The sequence below is a fragment of a genome, unplaced genomic scaffold, assembly GCF_019419815.1.
Source record: "Pyrus x bretschneideri cultivar Hongxiangsu unplaced genomic scaffold, Pyrus_bretschneideri_v1 Contig58, whole genome shotgun sequence".
Classification (NCBI taxonomy): domain Eukaryota; kingdom Viridiplantae; phylum Streptophyta; class Magnoliopsida; order Rosales; family Rosaceae; genus Pyrus; species Pyrus x bretschneideri.
The window spans coordinates 1,316,503-1,337,766 of NW_025999796.1; the positions used below are offsets into that span (position 1 = coordinate 1,316,503).

The 21,264-nt window shown below is 36.6% G+C and overlaps 1 protein-coding gene and 2 long non-coding RNA genes across 6 annotated transcripts; 1 reads left to right on the plus strand and 2 right to left on the minus strand.

Moving 5' to 3' along the window:
- Positions 1 to 4,983: 4,983 nt before the first annotated feature.
- LOC125471160 lies at positions 4,984 to 6,592 on the minus strand. The gene is made up of 3 exons (XR_007253425.1): positions 6,484 to 6,592; positions 5,875 to 5,936; positions 4,984 to 5,189 (listed from the first exon to the last, which is right to left on the minus strand). It is a non-coding gene; the product is annotated as an uncharacterized LOC125471160 (long non-coding RNA).
- Positions 6,593 to 12,521: 5,929 nt separating this feature from the next.
- On the minus strand, positions 12,522 to 14,504 carry LOC103958037 (probable carboxylesterase 15). Its single transcript, XM_018650122.2, has 2 exons — positions 13,663 to 14,504; positions 12,522 to 13,103 (listed from the first exon to the last, which is right to left on the minus strand). The coding sequence occupies exons 1-2, from the start codon at positions 14,352 to 14,354 to the stop codon at positions 12,791 to 12,793; spliced, it is 1,005 nt and encodes a 334-aa protein (XP_018505638.2). The 5' UTR covers positions 14,355 to 14,504; the 3' UTR covers positions 12,522 to 12,790.
- A 3,566-nt stretch (positions 14,505 to 18,070) lies between these two features.
- Positions 18,071 to 19,758, plus strand: LOC125471166. Of its 4 annotated transcripts, XR_007253429.1 has the most exons (6): positions 18,071 to 18,244; positions 18,359 to 18,435; positions 18,540 to 18,791; positions 18,944 to 19,007; positions 19,215 to 19,270; positions 19,504 to 19,758. It is a non-coding gene; the product is annotated as an uncharacterized LOC125471166 (long non-coding RNA). The 4 variants fall into 4 exon arrangements; XR_007253428.1 differs by having other exon boundaries at positions 18,071 to 18,435; positions 18,521 to 18,791; XR_007253427.1 differs by having other exon boundaries at positions 18,071 to 18,435.
- The last annotated feature ends 1,506 nt before the right edge of the window (positions 19,759 to 21,264 follow it).

Below are 21,264 nucleotides of genomic sequence, written 5' to 3' on the forward strand. Positions count from 1 at the left end.
GTACACATATATTACATTAAAAAAGAAGAAGATTATTAATCAACAACTACCCTGAGCACACACATATATTATAAATACATATACACACATATATATATACATATATTATATTATATATATATATATATATATAATAGAGGATAAAAACACAATGAGCACATATATAATAATGCACGCAGATAACACACACATCTATTATATAAAAAAATAAAAATCAGAAGAAAAAAAAGGTAGAGAGATGATAGTGCAAGGAAGAGATATGAGACAGTTAAAACCCTACCCAAAATTTGGGTTTGGGAATCAAAAAACAAAAAACGAAAAACAAAAACAAAAACCAAAACAAAAAAAAAAAAAAAATATCCCTTGAGGTGCTCCTAGGCGGCTCTGACGACGCCTAAGTACGTCTTGAGGCGAGCCTTTTAAAAATTTGGTGGTGAGTAATGGAGTTGGTCGTTTTGCCTGTCGCTTTTGGTGTTTTTGTATGCAAATGAGAAAAAAATGGTGAAGTGGGGTCCAATGGTGATCAAGTGGAGCAAGTTTCAATGACTTGTGTTTTTGTATCGATATGGTGGTTTGTTGTATGCACACGTAAATTGAGAATCTTTTGTGTTAGAAAAACGGCTCACTACATATCACAATAGGTTAGAATTCTCTTTTATGAGTTTTCAATCTATTATATTAGGTAAAATTGGATAAATGGTTCATGTGGTCTTAAGATATTCGGATGATTGTTTTTGTGGTAAAATAATTCAGACTCCAACCCTATGGTATAGTCCGTTTGTAAATTTAGTCCAATGTGATTTTTCCATTAAATATCTGTTAAATGAAGGGGTAAATTTGTACTTTTCACTTTCATATTTTGTGAAAATCAATGTTTTAGTAGCAATAAATACCTTCATTCCAATTCACCCATGCCACCAATTTTATTGTGGAGGATTTTATTTTTAACTTGTTGATTTTTATTTGTATGGGAATGCCACACAACTCTTGCACTGTGACTCTGAGGAGGAAATGCACTAGCTAAGAAGCTGCTCATCACAAGGCTGAAGACCCCTTCTCTGAGAGAAGCCGTCTTATTCTCACAAATTGTTTTCCAAGTGGGTTGGGTCACAGCAGGAGGTCAATTTTGATCAGCTGCTTCTGGGTTGGATCACAGCAGGAAGCCAATTTAGATGGAATTATATGCAAATTTTCAGAAACAAAGAAGAACCCGGAATCCAGTGTTGGGAAAAATAAAAATTCGTGAATTTTTTCATCTAAAAATCACATTTTGGGGATGAATAGATTAGAGATTACTTGAAATTTAGAAATAAATACTGAAGAACTATGGCCATTGCGAATTGAGAGGCATGGGCGGTGAAGAAATCAATGAGAAACTGAGAAGAATGAATTGGTGAGGCCAAAGGAGATGAGAGGAGAGGGGGTGGTGAGAGAGTTAGGGGATCCAAAACACGAAAGCAAAAGGGGAGAGAGGGAGAAGAGAGATACAACATGGTTTAAATCCGATTTTTTTTACCATATGAGTTATCTTTCGAATACCTTAGAACTACAGGAACTATTTATCCGATTTGACCATTATATTATTATAATTGATATACTGGAAATTGTTCCCAACATAAAAAGATTTCTCGCGTAAATGGATTTAGGTGAAGAGAATCATTTAGGATTGCCAATGGATCAAAATTTAATTATAATATAGGATTGAGATTTCCTATAAACATTCCAAATTCTATAAAGGGAATTTGGCCATAATTCACTAAAAAGTTTACTAATTATTCATATATCAATGCATAAATTTTTTTTTTAAATGTAAATAATGAGCTCATTTTAAATGACGTGTTTACCCTTAAAAGCCATTAGCCAATTAAATCAGCCCCTTCAATTTAGTCGCATGAAGAGAGCCCTAGCGTTCAACAGCTTGTCGCAGCAGAGCTTTAACGGCGATAGATTATTTTGCGACTTTTTACTTTGAGTTTGACCATGATGCTTACTTCTAGTGTCTGAAATGGTTCTTGGACAAGATTAGTATCCCGAAGTGTTTCCTCATCAATTTCTATCAAAGATTCTAGACGTTGTTCAGGGACATTGATATCGTCGTTGTCAACACTAGGATCTCAGTCCGGTATAGCATACACGTTCCTATGATCAATTCTCTGAACAACTTTCCACCCCCTTCCGGCCTTAGGGTTATTTACATAAAAAATATGTTTTGCCAAAACGTAAAGGTCAACATCAAACCAAGTTCTGTTAGTGTTTATAGATGGTACGGGTCAGAATTGGCCATCGTATGAACTAGGATATGAGGGGTTTGGGGCAAAAGAAAAAAAGGAAAATAAAGGATTTTGGGGAAAAAGCTATGAGTAAAAGGGAGAGAGAACTTGTCAATTAATACAACCACAAGACCTTTGCGCGATGCAGATTTCGTCGCGCAAATGCCGCAGTAATTACATTGGCTGAAACGTGCAGTTTTTGTTGGGCTAAAAACTTACCTTACCCATCTTTTTCCTTCCTCTTTGTGTGACGAAGGGTTTGGTTCCTTGAGCAAAAATATCTTGCGCGACAAAATCCTTCGTCGTGTCAAGTTTTCACCATTTGCGCGACGGGTTCCTAATTTCGTCGATCAAACACACTTTAAACGATGAAATTGTCATCGTCGCACAAGCTGTTTTTTTCTACTAGTGTCATTTGGATGAATAACTTTGTGAAAAACAAAGTACTGTTTCAAAGGGTATGGTTCTTCCAGCTTCTACTTTGTTTTAGAGAAAACAAGTGAATAAATCAACCGTACATGTTAATGACTTTGAAAGGGGGTTTATTTTTGTTTTCTTTATCATACTTTGTTGCATGCATGCATGCATGTTGATTTTAGTTATTTATATCATCCTGCATGCATGTACTGACTTTGGCTTCACATATTAGTTGCCAAATCAGGTGGTATGAAAATGTTGTTTAAATAAGGTAGCTAGTCTCCTTGCAGAAAAAGAGAAGCATACATATGAAAAACAAATATAGGCTCTAATGAGATCCGTGCTGAAGGTATGATCAGACATAGGGATGGGAATTGAACTGCTAGCTTTCTTGCCAAGTTGGATGAAGAAAGATATGGTATTAGATGCTAGACATTGGCCTCTTCCTGGTCAAGATTTGTCAAAAGCAACAAGTTTTGTGGCCAAGAATTGCTTCTTCCCCTTGCTCGCATCTCTCATCTTCTTTGCGATGACATAGATCATTTAGTTCTCATTGCTTGAGACGCCCTCGAGAACAACTCGAGTTCATTTCGATACCCCTCGAGTAATATGGTAGCAAGTAAAGATATAACACTTTAGACAAAATAGATGGCTCGACTTGGAGGATAATATGACCTGTAGAATATGATGGAGCCATGAAGTTATGCTGTTCAAAGCTGACCTTCTCCTCTCTATTAGATTCTCAATGCTCAGTTAACAATAGGTTTTAGTTAAATGATGAGCAGGTTAAATTTATGTTTAAGCAAATGCTAAGAATAATATGACTTGTAAAATACGATGAAGAAGCCATGAAGCTATGATGTTCAACAATAACCTTCTCTCCTCTATCAGATTCTTAATGCTCAATTAACAATATATTTTAGTTTAATAATGAGCCGGTTAAATTTATGTGAGAATTCGATGCCACCTTTATATAGACAGACAATCTCTACAATTCTCCTACTAGAATACTTAGAGGAAACTAACATTGTCTCTTAGTTTTAATATAAGTGAGTAGCCAAGATTCATTCCCAATTTCAATCATTTATAAAAGTTGAACAAACAAACTTCTTCCAATAAGACCTTTATAAACCAATTTGAACTCAAACATTCGACAAAAATACATCTGCACTTAAGGCTCATATTCTAACATGACAAGCACTCGAGACGGACTTAAGTTACTTTTGGGAAGGGGATGGACTTATTCTCGAGGACTTCGGCCCAGTTTGGTATTACATTTTTTTACTAAAAATTGTTTATCTTTAAAGTTAAGCAGTAAAAAAAATGTTTCGGTAAAAATAAAATATCCTGCCTATTTTACAAGAAATGACTTTAAGACTGCAGCTTTTAAAAGTAACATGTAGGTTGCTTTTAAAAACTGCTTTAAGAAAAAGCGGAGTTGAACCTTTAATGAATATTTTAAATTCCTATAATACACTCATTAATTTTTAAAAGTGACATTATTTATCCTTCTAGACATTTTATCCTTAGAGAATAAAGTGACCACCACCACCTACCACTACAAACCTTAACTTCTTATGCCACCATTACCATTACCACTGTTGGTGAACAATTTAGAAATAAATAAAAATAACAGAACTTGAAATATTGATTCTTTATTAATGAAAAATACTTGCAATATAGAATGAAATAACAAAAATAATTACAAGAATTAAAATGATACTAACTTGCTTTAATCACAGATAGAGGCTAACGCAAAAATCTATATCCTTCGAACATTATTTTTGTCTCACTTTTATGCTTGTGGTTCTACAACATCTGCTCGACCAGGATACAACTATCTAATTTTACAACCCACACTGGATTATAGAATTCTGGCTAATTGCTTGGGAATTTTGTACGGAAGAGAAAGAGGAAGAAACAATGATTCTAAGGGAAACTGAGATTGCAAACATATAGGTTGTTTCATACCCTTTCAAATACCTGTTGAATGTATTTGAAAGTACACAACCCTTTTCTAAAAGTTGTGTCTCTTAATCAAAACTGTTTTTAATTAATATGTAATTAAAAACTTAATCCGAAATTAAAATTAATGAACTCTGATTAATTGAAATCTTGAACTAGACGACTCAGTGAATATAAAATATTGAACTGTTCATCTCCATAGTTGACACGCCCCGACCCCGAGGTCCTAGAGACATCGAGATGGTCACGTGCTGGCCGACACCCGAAGGGTGACGAAACCATTTAATTAAAACAAAAACTGAGAAAATAAACTAAAGTACGTAATAAAGACTAAAAACCCAAATAAAAGTTCAACCTCTAAATATTGAAATTAGGTAAACCCACAGCACGCCCAGAGCATAATTCTAATACAGAGTACAAGCATAACTCAGAATAAAGAAGTGCTATTACAATAGGTGGCGAAGCGGAGTGAATATGACACAAATCACTGGTAGGGGAACGCCTCGTAGCTTAGGTCGTAATCCTCGTTCCAAGGTCCTGAAGGGGGCGCAAAACAAAGGTGAGTGGACCAAGTTGATATATACAGTAATAGTAAAACAGTTATCAACATACTAACCCCCAGGTTTTATGAAAACACAAGTATAATGATAAATATAGGTTTCCGAAATCTAGCATGACGCGCAAAGTCTCAAATCATAAATCGCATAAATAATAAACACTAGTGAATGTCCGATATAACACTTCAGGCCCCATGCCGGCTCCCTGTCTCTTAGCACACAGTCAGAGGAAAATACACTTCAGGCCCCTTGCCGGCTCCCCGTCTCTGAGCAGACAGTCAGAGGAAAACACACTCCAGGCCCTATGCCAACACCAAACCGTCGCCCGGGACGGACCGGATCTATCCCTACGTCCCGTAGCGGAAAGGACCACTAGGTAGGTCTAAAATCAGTGAACATACATATCTTGAAAATCAACTTCATAGTATAAAGTCATCCATCATCTATACTATAAAGAAGTGTTCTAAACATGTTCTAAATATCATATCGTCATCCATCAGATATTCTATAAGAACATGGGTTATAGGAAAAATAGTAATAATTCAAACTAGCCTCAGTAAGCATATTATCTTAAAACGTTTCATAAAACATAAACGTAAAGTCATGCTTTTCTGTGTATGCAATTCTGCCATTAAAACATGCATTTTTAGAAGGGGTCTACTCACCGTACACCGAGGGTGCAAGCTGTACCAAACAGGAGTAACGAAATCTCCGCTAAGAATCGCACCTAAACACACAATTGTTACTTTCAGTCAAACTCTACTCAAACGATTGAATTTGGGAAAACAGACATCGGAAACGGGTTCAGAACGTCGAAATTAGCCCAGGAGAGGTCCCGCACGAAAACCCAAAAAGTCAACAGTCAAAGTCAACGTTGACCGTTGACCGGGTCAACGGTCAACGGGTCGCGGTCAACGGGTCAACGGGTCAGGGTCAGGGTCAGGGTCACGGGTCATGGGTTTTGGGTTTTTGAACCTCACGGCCCAAGGCCTAATTAAAAAGGGGATATGGGTTTGGGCTGCAACCAAGGCCCTAAGGCCTTTTGGGTTTTTAAAAGAAATAAACTAAAAATAAAAACTGAAAGGGTGAGGGTATTGGGCCAAAGACCAAACGGGCCTAAGGCCCGCGGGTGTGGATAGAGAACGGCCTGAAGGCCTGGGTGCGCCGGAGAAGACCACCGGAGCTTCCACAGCTCCGGCCGACGCCAAACCTACAACCTAGACCCCGATCTAGGTACCAAAATGAAGCACTAGCCGAGAGGAGTAGTTTTATACCTTGGGTTCACCGTGTAACGGCTTGTGGTGGCCAGAAAATCCCTCGGAAAACACGCACTCGCCGGAAAATTGGGTGTACCTCCACCCTTGCCAAAAACACTCCAAAACCTTGAAAATTCACGAATCCATCTCAGTAACTACATTTAACCAACCTCTAACAAGACTAACCGGAAAAACAAGCTAAAATTCGCCGGAGATGCTCGTACCCTCTTCGCACCGTGAGCAAGGGAGAGAGAGAGAAAGCTAAGGTTTGGTGATGATGATGGTGGTTGTGTCCTCAAGCAGGTGCAACAATGGGTGTGTGTGTGTGTGTGTCTTTCACGGGGAAGAAGAAGAGAGAGAGAGAGAGTTTTTGAGAGAGAGAGAAAGAAAAGTGCAGACAAGCCAAAAGAAAAGAAAAGAAAAGAAAAGAAAAAGAAAAAGGAGAAGAAGACAAAGGTGTCACGGAAGGGGGGGGGACAAAAGAGAAAAAGTAAAGGAGTTGGGGTGCTGCCACGTGGCAGCCTAGGTGATAGGGTAATAATTTAAATTTCAGATCTTGGTTTTGTGACAAAAATGAGGACTAAAGTGATAATTCCATAAATTTTTAGGGAGAATTACAGAATTATCCTTATAAGCAGGGGCGGGTGTAACAATAGTAAACCAAGACAATAAGCAAAACATATGTCACACCAACACATCACACATTCATACCTTGTGTATTTTTTGGTCCTGAACAAATCCTGGATTCATTGAGAGCTTTAAAGAATGTAGCCATGTAATTCTCATAAATACGACCCCACATTTACTCTCATATAGGTGATATTGATTAAGTATAAACTGCTACTATTTCACTTGATTTACAAGTATCAATATCATTAAACTTATGTATCCTACAACCATTAGCAGTCACCACATTTCTTCCATCATAGGAATGGGTATGTAAGTGTGTTTCTTCTTTGAATCTAGCCAAACTAGTTTGCCTATTGAACCTAGACCATGAGATCTCCAATCAACTAGGTTAGGTTTCTGTTTGGTAGTTTCATTTTACTCTATTGGCTTTCAACCCATTCCTCTTTAGTAAGCGAATCCACAATATTATCTTTTGGCTTAACATAGTCAATAGAAATTACACCACTAGAGAGCCATTGCTTTATTGTATTATGCCTTCGTCTAATTTGTCTAGACTTCCCATTGTATACACTATTTTTAGCTTGATATTGTGCAACTAAATTGTCACAGTGTATACATGTTGCTGTTACAGGTTTAGGCCATATGGGAACATCTTCCAAAAAATCTCTTAGCCACTCAGTTTCTTCTCTAGCCTTATCGAGAGCTATAAATTCCGATTCCATTGTTGATCGAGCTATGCATGTTTGTTTGGAAGATTTCCAAGATACTGCTACTCCCCTAAAAGTAAATACATATACACTTGTGGATTTCGTATCGGTACAATCGAATATCCCATTCACATCAGTAAATCCTTCAAGCACATGAGGATACCTCCTATAATGCAATCCATAATTCATTGTATGCTTTAAGTATCTCAATACTCGAATTAAAGCTTCCCAATGATCATGCCCTAGATTGCATGTATATCTACTCAGTCTACTCACTGAGTATGCTATATCAGGCCTTGTACAGTTCAAAATGTACATAAGGCTTCCAATAACTTGTGAATATTCACGTTGAGATATAACATCACCACTATTTTACTTTAGTTTGCTATTGGCATCAAAAGGAGTAATCGGCTCTTTACTTTCCAAATGACCATATTTTCTAAGTGTAGCTTCTATATAATGGGATTGTATAAGAATACATCCTTCTTGGTTTCTTTTGATTTTTATACCAAGAATCACATCAGCTATACCACGATCTTTCATATTGAAACTTGATTTCAATATCTTCTTGGTCCAATTTATTATCTCGTTGTTAGTTCCCATTATAAGCATATCATCTAGATATAAACACAACATAATGAAAGCATTATTTTGAGCTTTCGTGTATACATACTTATCACACTCATTTATCTTAAACCATATGCGATCATAATATGGTCAAATTTTTCATGTCATTGCTTTGGAGCTTGTTTAAGTCCATAAAGCAATTTCACAAGTTTACAAACTTTGTGTTCTTGACCTTTAACTACAAACCCCTCGAGTTGTTCCATATATATTTCCTCATCCAAGTCTCCATTCAAGAATGTCGTTTTTACATCCATTTGATGTATTTCCATGTTATGGAGTGCAACTATAGTAATCAATAGTCTTATTGAAGTAATTCTCGTCACATACGAGTATGTATCAAAGAAATCCAAACCATGCTTTTGGCGGTATCCTTTAGCCATGAAACGAGCCTTATATTTGTCAATTGTACCATTTGGTTTTAGTTTCTTCTTAAATATCCATTTGTACCCAATTGGCTTATTGCCAGGGGGCAAATCGACTAATTCCTATGTATGATTTTGCATAATGGAATCTACTTCACTGTTAATTGCATCCTTCCAAAATGGAGCTTCAGGAGTGGACATTGCCTCCTTAAATGATTGAGGTTCTGTCTCAATTAATAAGGTCACAAAATTAGGCCCAAAGTCCTTTTGAATTTTTGTCCCTTTACTTCTTCTAGGTTCAAGTTCTTCTTCTTGAACTCTAGATGAGGATGAATGATCACCATGTTCTCTAGGTTCGTCATTAACCTCAAATACATCATCATGTAATCTCTTTTTCAAGAAATTAGACTTGCCCATTTCGTATGGGAATACATCCTAAAAAAATATTGCATTTATAGATTCTATAATAGCATTGACATTTATATCACTTACTTCGGAATAAAAAACTAAGAATCTATAAGCTAAACTATTGGATGCAAAGCCAAAAAAAACACAATCTATAGTTTTAGGCCCTAATTTTGTTCTCTTTGGCAATGGGGCGTGTACTTTTGCCAAGCAACCCCACACTTTAAGTAATTTAAATGTTGGGGTTCTTCCTTTCCATAATTCATATGGTGACTCCTTTCTCGTTTTAGGTGGAATTTGTTCAAAATTTTATTTGCAGTAAGTAAAGCTTAAACCCACAAATTGTTTGGAAGCCCAAAGCTATTCAACATGGAATTGATCATGTCTTTAAAAGTCATTTTTTTTTTGTTCAGCAACACCATTTGTTGTGGTGTATAGGGGGTTGTTGTTTGATGAATTATGCCATGAGTGGCACAAAATTCAGCAAAGGCATGAGACTCATATTCTCCTCCCCTATCGAACCTTAAGACTTTAATCTTTTTGTTAAGTTGATCCTCAACTTCTGCCTTATAAGTCTTAAACATATATAAGATCCCATCTATACTATGAAGTAAATAAACATAACAATACTTACTGAAATCATCTATAAACATTACATAATAGTTCTTTCCACCAAAAGTTGGATATGATCTAAAATCACACAACTCACTATGAATTAAATCTAACAAATCATTGGATTTTTCATGCATTGATTTAAAGCTTTGACTTGCAAATTTCGATATTATACAAGTCTCACATTTAATATTATCTAAATAATTAAGTTTGGGCAGCAAACCTAAATTATGCATTCTAAAAAGAGAACAAAAATTTACATGTCCTAGCCTAGAGTGCAATAAATTAGACGAATCAACAATATAAGCAGAAGCATTGTTTATTTCATTCATAGCATTAGCAAGTACATTCAGCTTAAATAATCCATCAACAAGGTAACCCTTTCCCACAAACATTCCCCCCTTAGTTAGTACAAACTTATTGGACTCAAAAAACTAGTTTGAATCCCTTATTACTAAGGATAGGCCCAGAAACAAGATTCTTCTTTATATCGGGTACATGCAACATATCAAGGAGGGTTAATTCATTTCCATAAGTAAATTTCATAATACATTTCCCTATTCTAGCCACAATAGATGCATGCGCATTTCCCATAAACAACTGCTCTTTTCCCTCGACTCTCTGGTATGAAAAAGAACATATTTCTGTCACCACATACATGGCGAGTCGCACCGGTATCTATCCACTAATTAGCGTGGTCAGATACAAGATTGATTTCAGAAATCATTGCAGCTAGGACGTCCTTATCATTTTCAATCAGGTTTGTGTAGTTGTTGTTGCCTTGATTTCCAAGACTTTGATCCCTTCAATGGCGACGCTCTTGAGCCATATGGCCTTGCTTCCCATAAACCCATCAACTTTCCTTAATTTTCTTGAAGTTTTTGCCTTTCACACTAGGGACAAAGTTCTTTTCCTTCTTCTTATTTTTTTGAAATTTCGGCCTTTGCTTTGATGAACTTCCTTCAACAACACTCGCCTTAGCTTCCATACTCGAAACCAGACCCTTCTCATTCTTTTTGTTATCTTCCTTAATTTTCAGCCTCACGATGAGATCCTCAAGGGTCATCTCCTTGCGTTTGTGCTTGAGATAATTCTTGAACTCCTTCCAAGAGGGTGACAATTTCTCAATAAAAGACGCCACCTGAATAGACTCATTGATCACCATCCCTTCAACATAAATGTTATGGATGATTTTCTGGAGATCTTCAGTTTGATAGACAACGAATTTGAATCAACCATTTAATAGTCCAAAATTTTACCCACGACAAATTTCTTTGAACCAGCATCCTCTATTTTATATTTTTCTCAAGTGATTCCCAAAGTTCCTTGGCTGTTTTAAATACAACATAGACATCATACAACGAATCATACAATGCATTGAGAATATAGTGTCTACATAGGAAATCATTATGATTCCAGGCATCTATAACCTTCAAAGTGTCTGCATAAATATTGTCTCCTTCTACACTAGGCATAGTCTCATGCATAACATTAGCCAAATTCAGAGTTGCCAAATAAAACAGTATTTTTTGCTGCCATCTTTTGAAGTCTCCACCCTTAAATTTCTCAGGCTTTTCAAAATGAGGTTTAGTTCGAAAATAGTTGGAGAACAATTCAGAAATAAATAAAAATAACAGAACTTGAAATACCGATTCTTTATTAATGAAAAATATTTGCAATACAGAATGAAATAACAAAAACAATTACAAGAATTAAAATGATACTAACTTAATTTAATCACAGATAGAAGCTAGCGCAAAAAGCTGTGTCCTTCGAACAGTATTTCCGTCCCACTCTAGTGCTTGTGGTTTTACGGCGTCTGCTCGACCAGGATACTACTATCTAACTCTATAACGCGTACTGGATTATAGAATTTTGACGAATTGCTTTGTGTGTTTACTCTCTAAGAATTTTGTACGGAAGAGAAAGAGGAAGAAAAGATGATTCTATTGAAACTGAGACTGCAAATATATAGGTTGTTTCATACCCTTTCAAATACATGTTGAACATATTTGAAAGTACACAACTATTTCTAAAAGTTGTGTCTCTTAATCAAGGGTTTTAATTAATATGTTAATTAAAAACTTAATATGAAATTAAAATTAATGAACTCTGATTAATTTTAACTTCCAATGCCTTTGTCTTGATTAATTAATATTAATTATATTAGACTATATAATATAAGCCTAATCCACACAACCATAAGCCTCAAGCCTTCAATCCTTTTCTAAATGGTCCAAATCCTAACTATTAGTACAAAAGACAAAACATATATAAAGACCATTGGGAACCATATGTTCCCCGATGTGGGACATGGAGTCTCAAAAACTTTAACAACCACCACCTCACCACAACCATATCTGCCACCATTACCACCACAACTGCCACTACCATCGTGGCTGCCACCGTCACCACGACCACCACCATAAAAACAACCACCACCACCACCATTGCTACCGAACCACAACCACAACCACCACCATCACCGTTGTCGCCGCTTCTATGACCATTGTTACCTCTACAACCCAACCACCACATCCCTTTATTGGCACCATCACCACCACCATCATAACTATTGCCTTTGCCACCGTTGTTGTTGTCATCACCACACTTTTATGTCTCTTTTTACCATTATATACAATTATATCACTTTTACATTAAAATTTACCAAATGCTTTTACATTGGTTTTCATACTCACAACACTTTTAAAAATACAGTTTACCAAACGCTCAACTGCTTTATTTTGCAGCTGATTATTCTTAAAGTACAAGTAGTTTTTAAACAAAGCACAACCGTCCCAAACTATCCCTAACAATAAGAGAGAATTTTACAACATGCTAAGAATAAATAAGAGAAAAAATACAATTTTACTCTCACATTATTTGTTACTATATTTGACAACATTAAGAGCTTTTGTTGTTGTTGTTGTTTTAGAATCTTAGAGACTTAGATCCATGGCCGCCTATAGCTGCATGCATGTCTTAGCAGCAAGTGGAATTTTGAGCAATGAATCGTTTGATGATTAACATCAATTCCTTTGCAGGTTGGGAACTGGGTTGGATGGTGAAGAAACCATGCTGCTGTCCTTCAAATTCCACGTACTCAACCTTGTTTCCCCAATTTTTGAGCCTATTTGCATAATCTTGAGCTCGATCTTTGAGAAGATCGCTTGCACCTACAACCACTAGGATTGGATCAAAAGCCACTTCTTCTAGGCTCTGGCTATTTGGTCCAAATGGGTTCACAAGTGGGTGATCTCTGTCCTCTCCAATTGGTATCGACAGCCTCCAAAACCTGCATGCATGCTTTAATCTTAATTTTTTCATGCACAAACCTCTTTCATTTTATTTTTAATTTAATGACCAAATAATATATTGGCTACAATACTTACATGCATTTAGTACAATTATCATCTAATAGTTGCATATAATTCATATGGATATGTATTTAATATAATTACCATAGGAATAAATGAAAACATAAAACTTCTAAAGTGTTTTTTTGACCCAAAAACCACTCATAAACAAGCTCTTACGCAACTAATGTAAACATTTCAACATGCACCTGAAGTCTTGTGTTTGTTTTACCGCTTCCACATTTGCGTTTGTTAACAACTAAGCAAAAGAATATTATATACTTATTACACCAACAATCATATATAATGTTATGTGATCAACTAACATAATCTGAACATCTAATTACTACTTACTCTAATATTCATTCATCCATTTTTATTTCTTGCACACCCAATCTTATGTCTCCACAGTTGTAAACTAAAACCAAAAACAAAATCACTATTAACATGAAATGAAATGAAGAAAAAGAAAGTGGGGGGAAGATTGAAAGTTGAAACCTGTCAATGAGCTCCCAATTGAGAAAGGCTTCTTTGGGGCCCTCAGCCTCTGACCTAGCCAAAACCGTCCCACCAAAAAACGGTGCCAAAAGTACGTACCCTCTCACCCGAACCGGCCCCAATTCAACCGAACCGGCCCCGAGCTGAACCGCCAAGTTATGAGCAATATTCCCACCAGCCGAGTCACCCGAAACAAACACGTTCCCAAAATCCGCCACCTCAGTCAGCCACGTGTCCGGATCCTCAGCCTCGGCTTGGACTTGGAGCCATTTCATAGCCGCGAAGCCGTCGTCAATAGCAGCCGGGAGGCGGTGTTCTGGCGCGAGGCGATAGTCAGGTGCAACGACGACGCATTGGAGCTGGGAGGCGAGCTGAAAACAGTAGTTCTGGCAGTTGGGCCAAGCGCGCGAGCCGATGCAGAAGCCGCCGCCGTGGATGTAATAGAAGATGGGGAGCTTTTTGGACAACGACGAGGGGGAGTGTGTAGTTGCAGCAGGCTTGTAGAGGCGGAGTTGGAGTTGATTGGTTGGGTCGAAAACGACGTCTTTCCAGTCAACGGAGCCGTCGTCGTGGACTGGGACGTCGAAGCTTGGTTTGGGAGAGCGGACGATGGAGCCGTCGCTGTAGACGCGGAGAACGCCGCGGCATTCTTCGTAGGGCAAGGTTGGAGAGATGGCGGTGTTTGATGACATGTTTGGAGGGATTGTGATGAATAAATGGGAGAATTGTGAGAAGGGAAAGGAAGTGAAGTGGGAAAGAAATAGGGAGGTGAGTAATGGAGTTGGTGGTTTTGCCTGTCGTTTTTGGTGTTTTCATATGGTTGAAAAAATGGAGAAGTGGGGTCCAATGGTGATTAGGCAAAGCAAGTTTTAGTGACTTGTCTTATGTTTTTGTGTGGACATGGTGGTTGTTATAGGCGGAAATGGTCCTCTCCCGATTTTTTTGTGGGGATCAGAAGATCAATCAATCATATTCGTTTATTGTATATCGTGCGATCAGTTTTCGTTAGATACTATTTATATTCAATTTAAAATTTTACATTTAAAATAATTTCTGACCACACAATATACGATGAACGGACGTGATTGATTTATCCCCGAATCCCCATAAAGAGGATCCGGTGAGGATCCTTTTCCGTTATATGCATATGTAAAATGAGAAATATTTTAATGTGTCGATAACACGCTCGTTACATCAAATGTAATAATATAATTAGTTAGAATTCTCTTATACTAGTTTTCAGTTAATTGTATTTTTACATTTGATATATCAAGCTATGTTTCCAACATATTAAAAAATCTCTCGCATGAATGGGTTTTAATAAAGAGAACCATTTAGGATTGCCAAGGATCGAAATTTAATTATAATAATATGGGATTGAGATTTCCTATCCCTAAAAACATTCCAAATTCTAAAAAGGGAATTTGGCCATAAATCAATAAAAAGTTTACTAATTACACATATATCAATGCATAAGTTTATTTATTTATTTAATCAATGGGCTAATTGAAATGACGTGTTTACCCTTTAAAAGCCATCAGCCAATTAAATCAACCCATTCCATTTAGACGCACGAAGAGAACCGTCACGTTCAACAACTTGGAAGTATCGCAACAGAGCCTTAATGGCGATGGATTTTTTTTTTCTACGATTTTTTACTCCGAGTTCAATCATGATGCTTGGTTGATTCTTACGACTCCAAATCTTCTAAGATTTTCAGATTTCTGTGGTGTTTGGGGATCAATCGTATTTGGTGTTTTATAAATTGAGTAGTGTGTTTGTTTACTTGCATTCTTATGTTTTATGCATTCAATTATTTCTACGTTTTTTCTCTTTGTTTACTTGCTTCAAATTGATGTAATTTTGTATTAAATTTTGAACTTGAATGTTTCAATTGCTTTGCCTATGGTTGTGGATTTGATTTGATAATTTTGTTGTTTTGATATTTTATCGTCCTTGAAATTTCAATTAATTACAGCTTTGGGCGTTGGTGATATAATTTCAATTTTGTAGTAACTTTATTGTAGTGTCTGTTTATGTTTTGTCTTAGTGATTTAAGTCCCTTTTTGTTTTGTTTAGGATAATGGAGCTTTAAATGATAGCAAAGTGTACATACAAAATGGAAATTGTGAGATTTCTAGTTCCACGTTGTTCTTCATTCGTTGATATTTGCAAAACAATTCATTTGAAGTTTAAGGAGTTGTGCACGAGGAGTTTCATACTTAAGTATTCGCAGCCTGATTGTGCACTACAAAATGAGAATGGCTTTGATATGATGTAGGGGCTTTCATGGGGCACTTGGTGCGGATAATGGCTCCCATGTGGTGAGTCAACATGCTATCGAATTTGGCGTCTGCTCGCTGATATCGTGGGTCGTAAATGACCACGATATTGACTTACATTATGCTAGTGGTCCAGTGTGAGGACAAGTCTCAATAAATTCCTCAGACATTCATCTTCTTCACACCCCCAGCTAGGAGTAGTAAAATGAGAATTAGTGGAACTTCATGATGCTTGAGAGTAGTAAAATGAGACAAGTGCTGATCCATTATGAACATTGTGATGAGGCGTAAACTTGTTTATGTTTAGATTTAGAATTGACTATAATACTTACATGTATATAGTACAATCATCATCTTACAATTGCATATAATTCTAGTGAATATAGGTATTGCATACAATCATCACATGAATACATGAAAACGTGGAACATCTAAAGTGTTTTTTTTAACCCAAAAACCACTCATAAACAAGCTCTCACACAACTAATGTAAACATTTCAACATGCACGAAGTCTTGTGTTTGTTTTACCGCTTCCACATTTGCGTTTGTTAACAAATTAAAAAGCAAAGCAAAATAATATTATATCCTTATCACATCAACAATCATTTATAATAGGTTGTTTTGTGAAAACATCAAAGTTCAGTGATCAACTAAAATAATCTGAAAATCTAACCACTACTTACCTAATATACTAAGAAGAGTGTTACTCACACACCTATTTTTATTTCTCACATATTCGGTAGTATGTCTCCACAGTTGTAAACCAAAACCGAAAACAAAATCACTACTAACATGAAATGAGAAATTTTTTAGTATGCCGGAAATACTGCTCGTTGCATCAAGTGTCATTATACAATTAGTTTGAATTTTCTTTTACTAGTTTTCAATTAATTATATTATTACACTTGGTATACCAAACCGGGTTCCCAACACATTGAAAAATCTTTGTGTAAATGGGTTTAGGTGAAGAGAATCATTTAGGATTGCCAATGGATCGAAATTTAATTATATTAACGTAGGATTGAGATTTCCTATCCCATGAACATTCCAAATTCTATAAGGGAGTTTGGCCGTAAATCACTAAAATGTTTACTAATTATCCATGTACCAATGCGTAAGTGTGGCCTCATGCCACTTAGTACTACGATTTAGTTGTATTCTTATTCACTTATAAGTGAGGGGTCTTTAATTCGATTCTTCGTATTACTGCTAAGTCATTGTGAGGCTTAGCCTGCTCCCCCAATCCTTTAGTGTAGATAATATCGTTTGTTAAAAATTAATGGGCCCATTGGAAATCACGTGTTTACCCTTAAAAATCCATCAGCCAATTAAATCAGCCCCTTCAATTTAGGCGCACCAATAGAGCCCTCGCGTTCAACAGCTTGAAGTATCGCACCAGAGCTTTAATGGCGAAGGATTTTTTTCTGTGATTTTTTACTCCGAGTTCGATCATGATGCTTGGTTGATTCTTGCGACTCAAAATACTCTAAAATTTTCAAATTTCTGTGGTGTTTGGAGATCAATCGTATTTGGCATTTTATAGATTGAGTAGCGGGTTTTTATATTTCAATTATGTTCTATGCATTCAATTATTTCTGTGTTTTTTTTTTTGGATTGATGTTTTTGTGATTTTGTAATAAATTTTGAACTTGAATGTTTCAATTTTTGGCTTTGCTTATGTTTGTGGATTTTATTTGATAATTTTATTGCTCTGATATTTAATCTTCCTTCAATTTTCAGTTAATTACAGCTTTAGGTTCAATTTAAGTTTATGTCTGCATGGTTTTGATTTTCATTATTTATCAAAACACTCTGTTAATCAACAATATTTCATAGTGAGTTCAATCAATTGAAAGGATTGATCAATAAACTTTCACAAAAATTGGTGTATTTGCAGCATGGCAGTCAAATTAAAGGTTGTGGCTGCTTAAGTAGAAAAAATCTACTATTATGCAATAAGATCAATGTATGGTTATAACTTGGTTGTATACATAATAATAACAGTACTGATAATAATAGCGTACGACAACGAGTTCAAATTATAAGAACCAATCATGAATTATATATTTAAATAACAAAATGTTACCTCATCTATTTTATCATGACCCCCCCCCCGGGGGTAAGATCAAATCCTGCCTCCGCCACTGTTTTCAATCTGTGAATTTATGGGTTATTACCATGACTGTGATGTGATTTTGTGTTGAAAAATTGAGGGTTTAGGCCCTGTTATTTCTCTGTGCATGCATAACCAGTCCGGTGACGAACTTCGGTGAAAAAATGTCGAGTTCGAAGCCAGCTTGTACGTACCTTCTCTGGGTTTTGGTTTCGTGTTGGTCTGAGGATGAAACGTGGACTATTTTGAGTCCAAATATGTGATTCTAATCCATGCATGCACCCTGTTCTTCTTTTCCAGTTTCCAGTGAGCTGGTTTGAAGGAAATCGGTCAAATCCGAGGTGGATTCGACCCTATTGCACCTAAATCCGTTTTAGGTATGTCCCTGGCCTTTTGGTAGTGTTTTCTACGAATTTGGAAGGCAATTTCATGAATTTTGGGACTGAAATCAAGCTCTGCAAGTCTTGGAAACTTTTTGTAGATTTCAGTGAGGCTCCGGCGTCGGTGATTGGCAGCAGACGACAGTCGTCGTTATGATTAATGGTGACATCAGCAAATCCGTTATCACTTAAACTCTAACCGACAACTGACGCGTGGCAACAACGATGGCAAGTGCGGCTCCTATATGGCGGCGAGTACAGCAACACGTTTACCGGTAACGGCGACCCGATAGGGGCGCGTGACATCATAGCGCCAGCTCGTGGTGACGCGTGGTTGGAGCATGGCAGTGCGTGTAGGACCCCATACTTACCCTTAGGTTTTTCGGTGTTCTGAATCACGTGGGGCCCTTCATTTGTTTAAATTTGAAGCCTAAATAGCAGTTTGGACGATTTTCCCTAAAATGTTCTTTAAAGCTTATTTAAGCTATATATATCTAATTCACAGGCTTAGTAGAGATTAAAAAGGATTCACGCAAGGAGCCTAATGATGAATGACGCTTTGCTTGCCAGTGAGTGGATCCCTTTGAAAACTAAACGTTTTTTTTTTTCCGAGTATTGTTACATGTTGATGCATATTACTATTATTGAATATTAGTCTTTGATGAGACTTTGGTATAACTAATTTAAATGATATCTTGAGACTATTAGTGATTTATTTTCACCACAAGGTTATCATACATATCGTATAACTAGCCACGACTGTATTTATTTTGCAGGTACTTATATTTTCAAAAAAGGCTAGATTCACTAGTAGACGCTAGTCATCAATCAGGTAGATGTCGTTTCACCTGCTTGCTATACATTTTATTTACTTTGATAATGTGATTGAGATTACTTTATTTAATATGACGAGTGATGTGATAAGAACTTGATTACTATTACGATAGTACTCTATGCAAGTAGTTTTCAACTATCTATGTGATTTCAAAATGGAGGTTATTATATTCGAATGATTTTGACTAGAATAAACTTGATCCACTCACACTTTGTTTTTCGACGCTTCAGGATATAGCAAGAACAAGGATAATCCAGGAAGTGGCGAGTGGGCTTGGTAGTGAGACCTTCACCTTCAGATTTTGGTGATAACTCTCTTATTGCAGTTTACTTTAGTTTGTAATAATTGCATGATCATACTTTCGATTATGCATGATATTGCACTACTTTGTGTTTACTGTTGTATGAAACTACTACCAGATATGGTATGTTGTGATAATAATGAGATTGTATCACTCAACATGTGTCCCCAAGTGTTTTTTTTTGGGGGGGTGGGGGGCGGTGGGGTGAGGGGGGAGAGGGAGGTTGATTAGGAACACTTTGTAGTTGCTTTTATTTATGAATAATGAACTGTTTGGTTCAAATTCCTTTACATCATAATTATCTTAAGATGATTTTTGTCATTAAGTTCGGCTTATGAAGTCATCTCATGATGGGGTCATATGGTCAATTTAGTGGCGGCCAACAAATTATAATCTCATAACTTGTGTTATTGGGATTAAGCATGGTCTGATTTGAATCCAATTTGTTTATAAAGGCTTGTCATTTAGATAGGCATGTTTATTAAGAAATATCATGTAATATATTTTGTAATATATTTACTTAATATGGTTTATGTCAAATCCCACCAAAAGAGGGATACGATTTTCTAGGACATTGATGTAGGGTTAATTGGTTGACCTACTAATGTATATATTGTATTGTAAAGTTATCAATAGAAATCAATTCGAAACCAATTCAATCTGCTCCTTTGAATTGCCCTGCCATTCAGACATTTTCATATTCACTCCTTTTTAAGATGGTATCCAGAGCATCAGGTCCTGGTACTTGATTGCCTACTTTTTCAACCCTTGTTTTTTTTTTTTTTTTTTTTTTTTTTCAAGCATCATGTCAGACACAGTACTTTAACCACAACCACAAAATAGTCAAACCCATAGCAAATCAGTATAGATTCATCAAACCCATACTATGTTCATCATTCAGATAGTCCTGGTCCTATGCTCGTACCGGAAAACGTTATCTGGAATCAACGCAATAGTATGATTTTAACGTGGCTCGCTCAATTTGTGGAGCCTGATTTATCCAAAGGAGTTGTTCATGCCAAAAGCGCTTAACAGGTATAGGAAGATTTTAAAGATCAGTTCTCACAAAAGAACACACCAACAATTTATCAAATCCAGAAATCTATCGTATCCCTCTCTCAAGGTGCCATGACAGTTTCGACTTATTTTACAAAACTTAAGGGCCTTTGGGATGAGTTGGAGACTTATCGACCTCTCCTTATTTGCGACTAGACAAAGGCACATAATGAACAAATAGAAGAAGATCGAATGATGCAATTTATCATGGGTCTCAATGATGTCTATAGTGGAGTTCGAAGTAATATTCTCATGATGGCACCTTTGCCTAAAGTTCGTCAAGCCTACTCACTTGTTATTCAGGACGAAACACAGAGACAAATGTCTTCGAGATCGAATGAAAATTTTTCCATTGTTACAGCCGTTCAAAGTCAATCAAACCAATCCTTCAACAATTCCAAAAATTTCCATTGTGAATACTGTGATAAAGACGGACATACAATTGATAATTGTAGGACTCGAAAATTTCATTGCAAGTTTTGTGATAAAAGAGGCCACACCGAGGACAGATGCTGATTTAAAAATGGCACGAATGGAGGAAATCATAAAGCACAGCAGCGTCTCCAAGGCAGCAGCATCCCACGTGCTGCCCATGTCTCTTCTCCTGCTGCCAGTGCAGGGACGGGTCCCATCA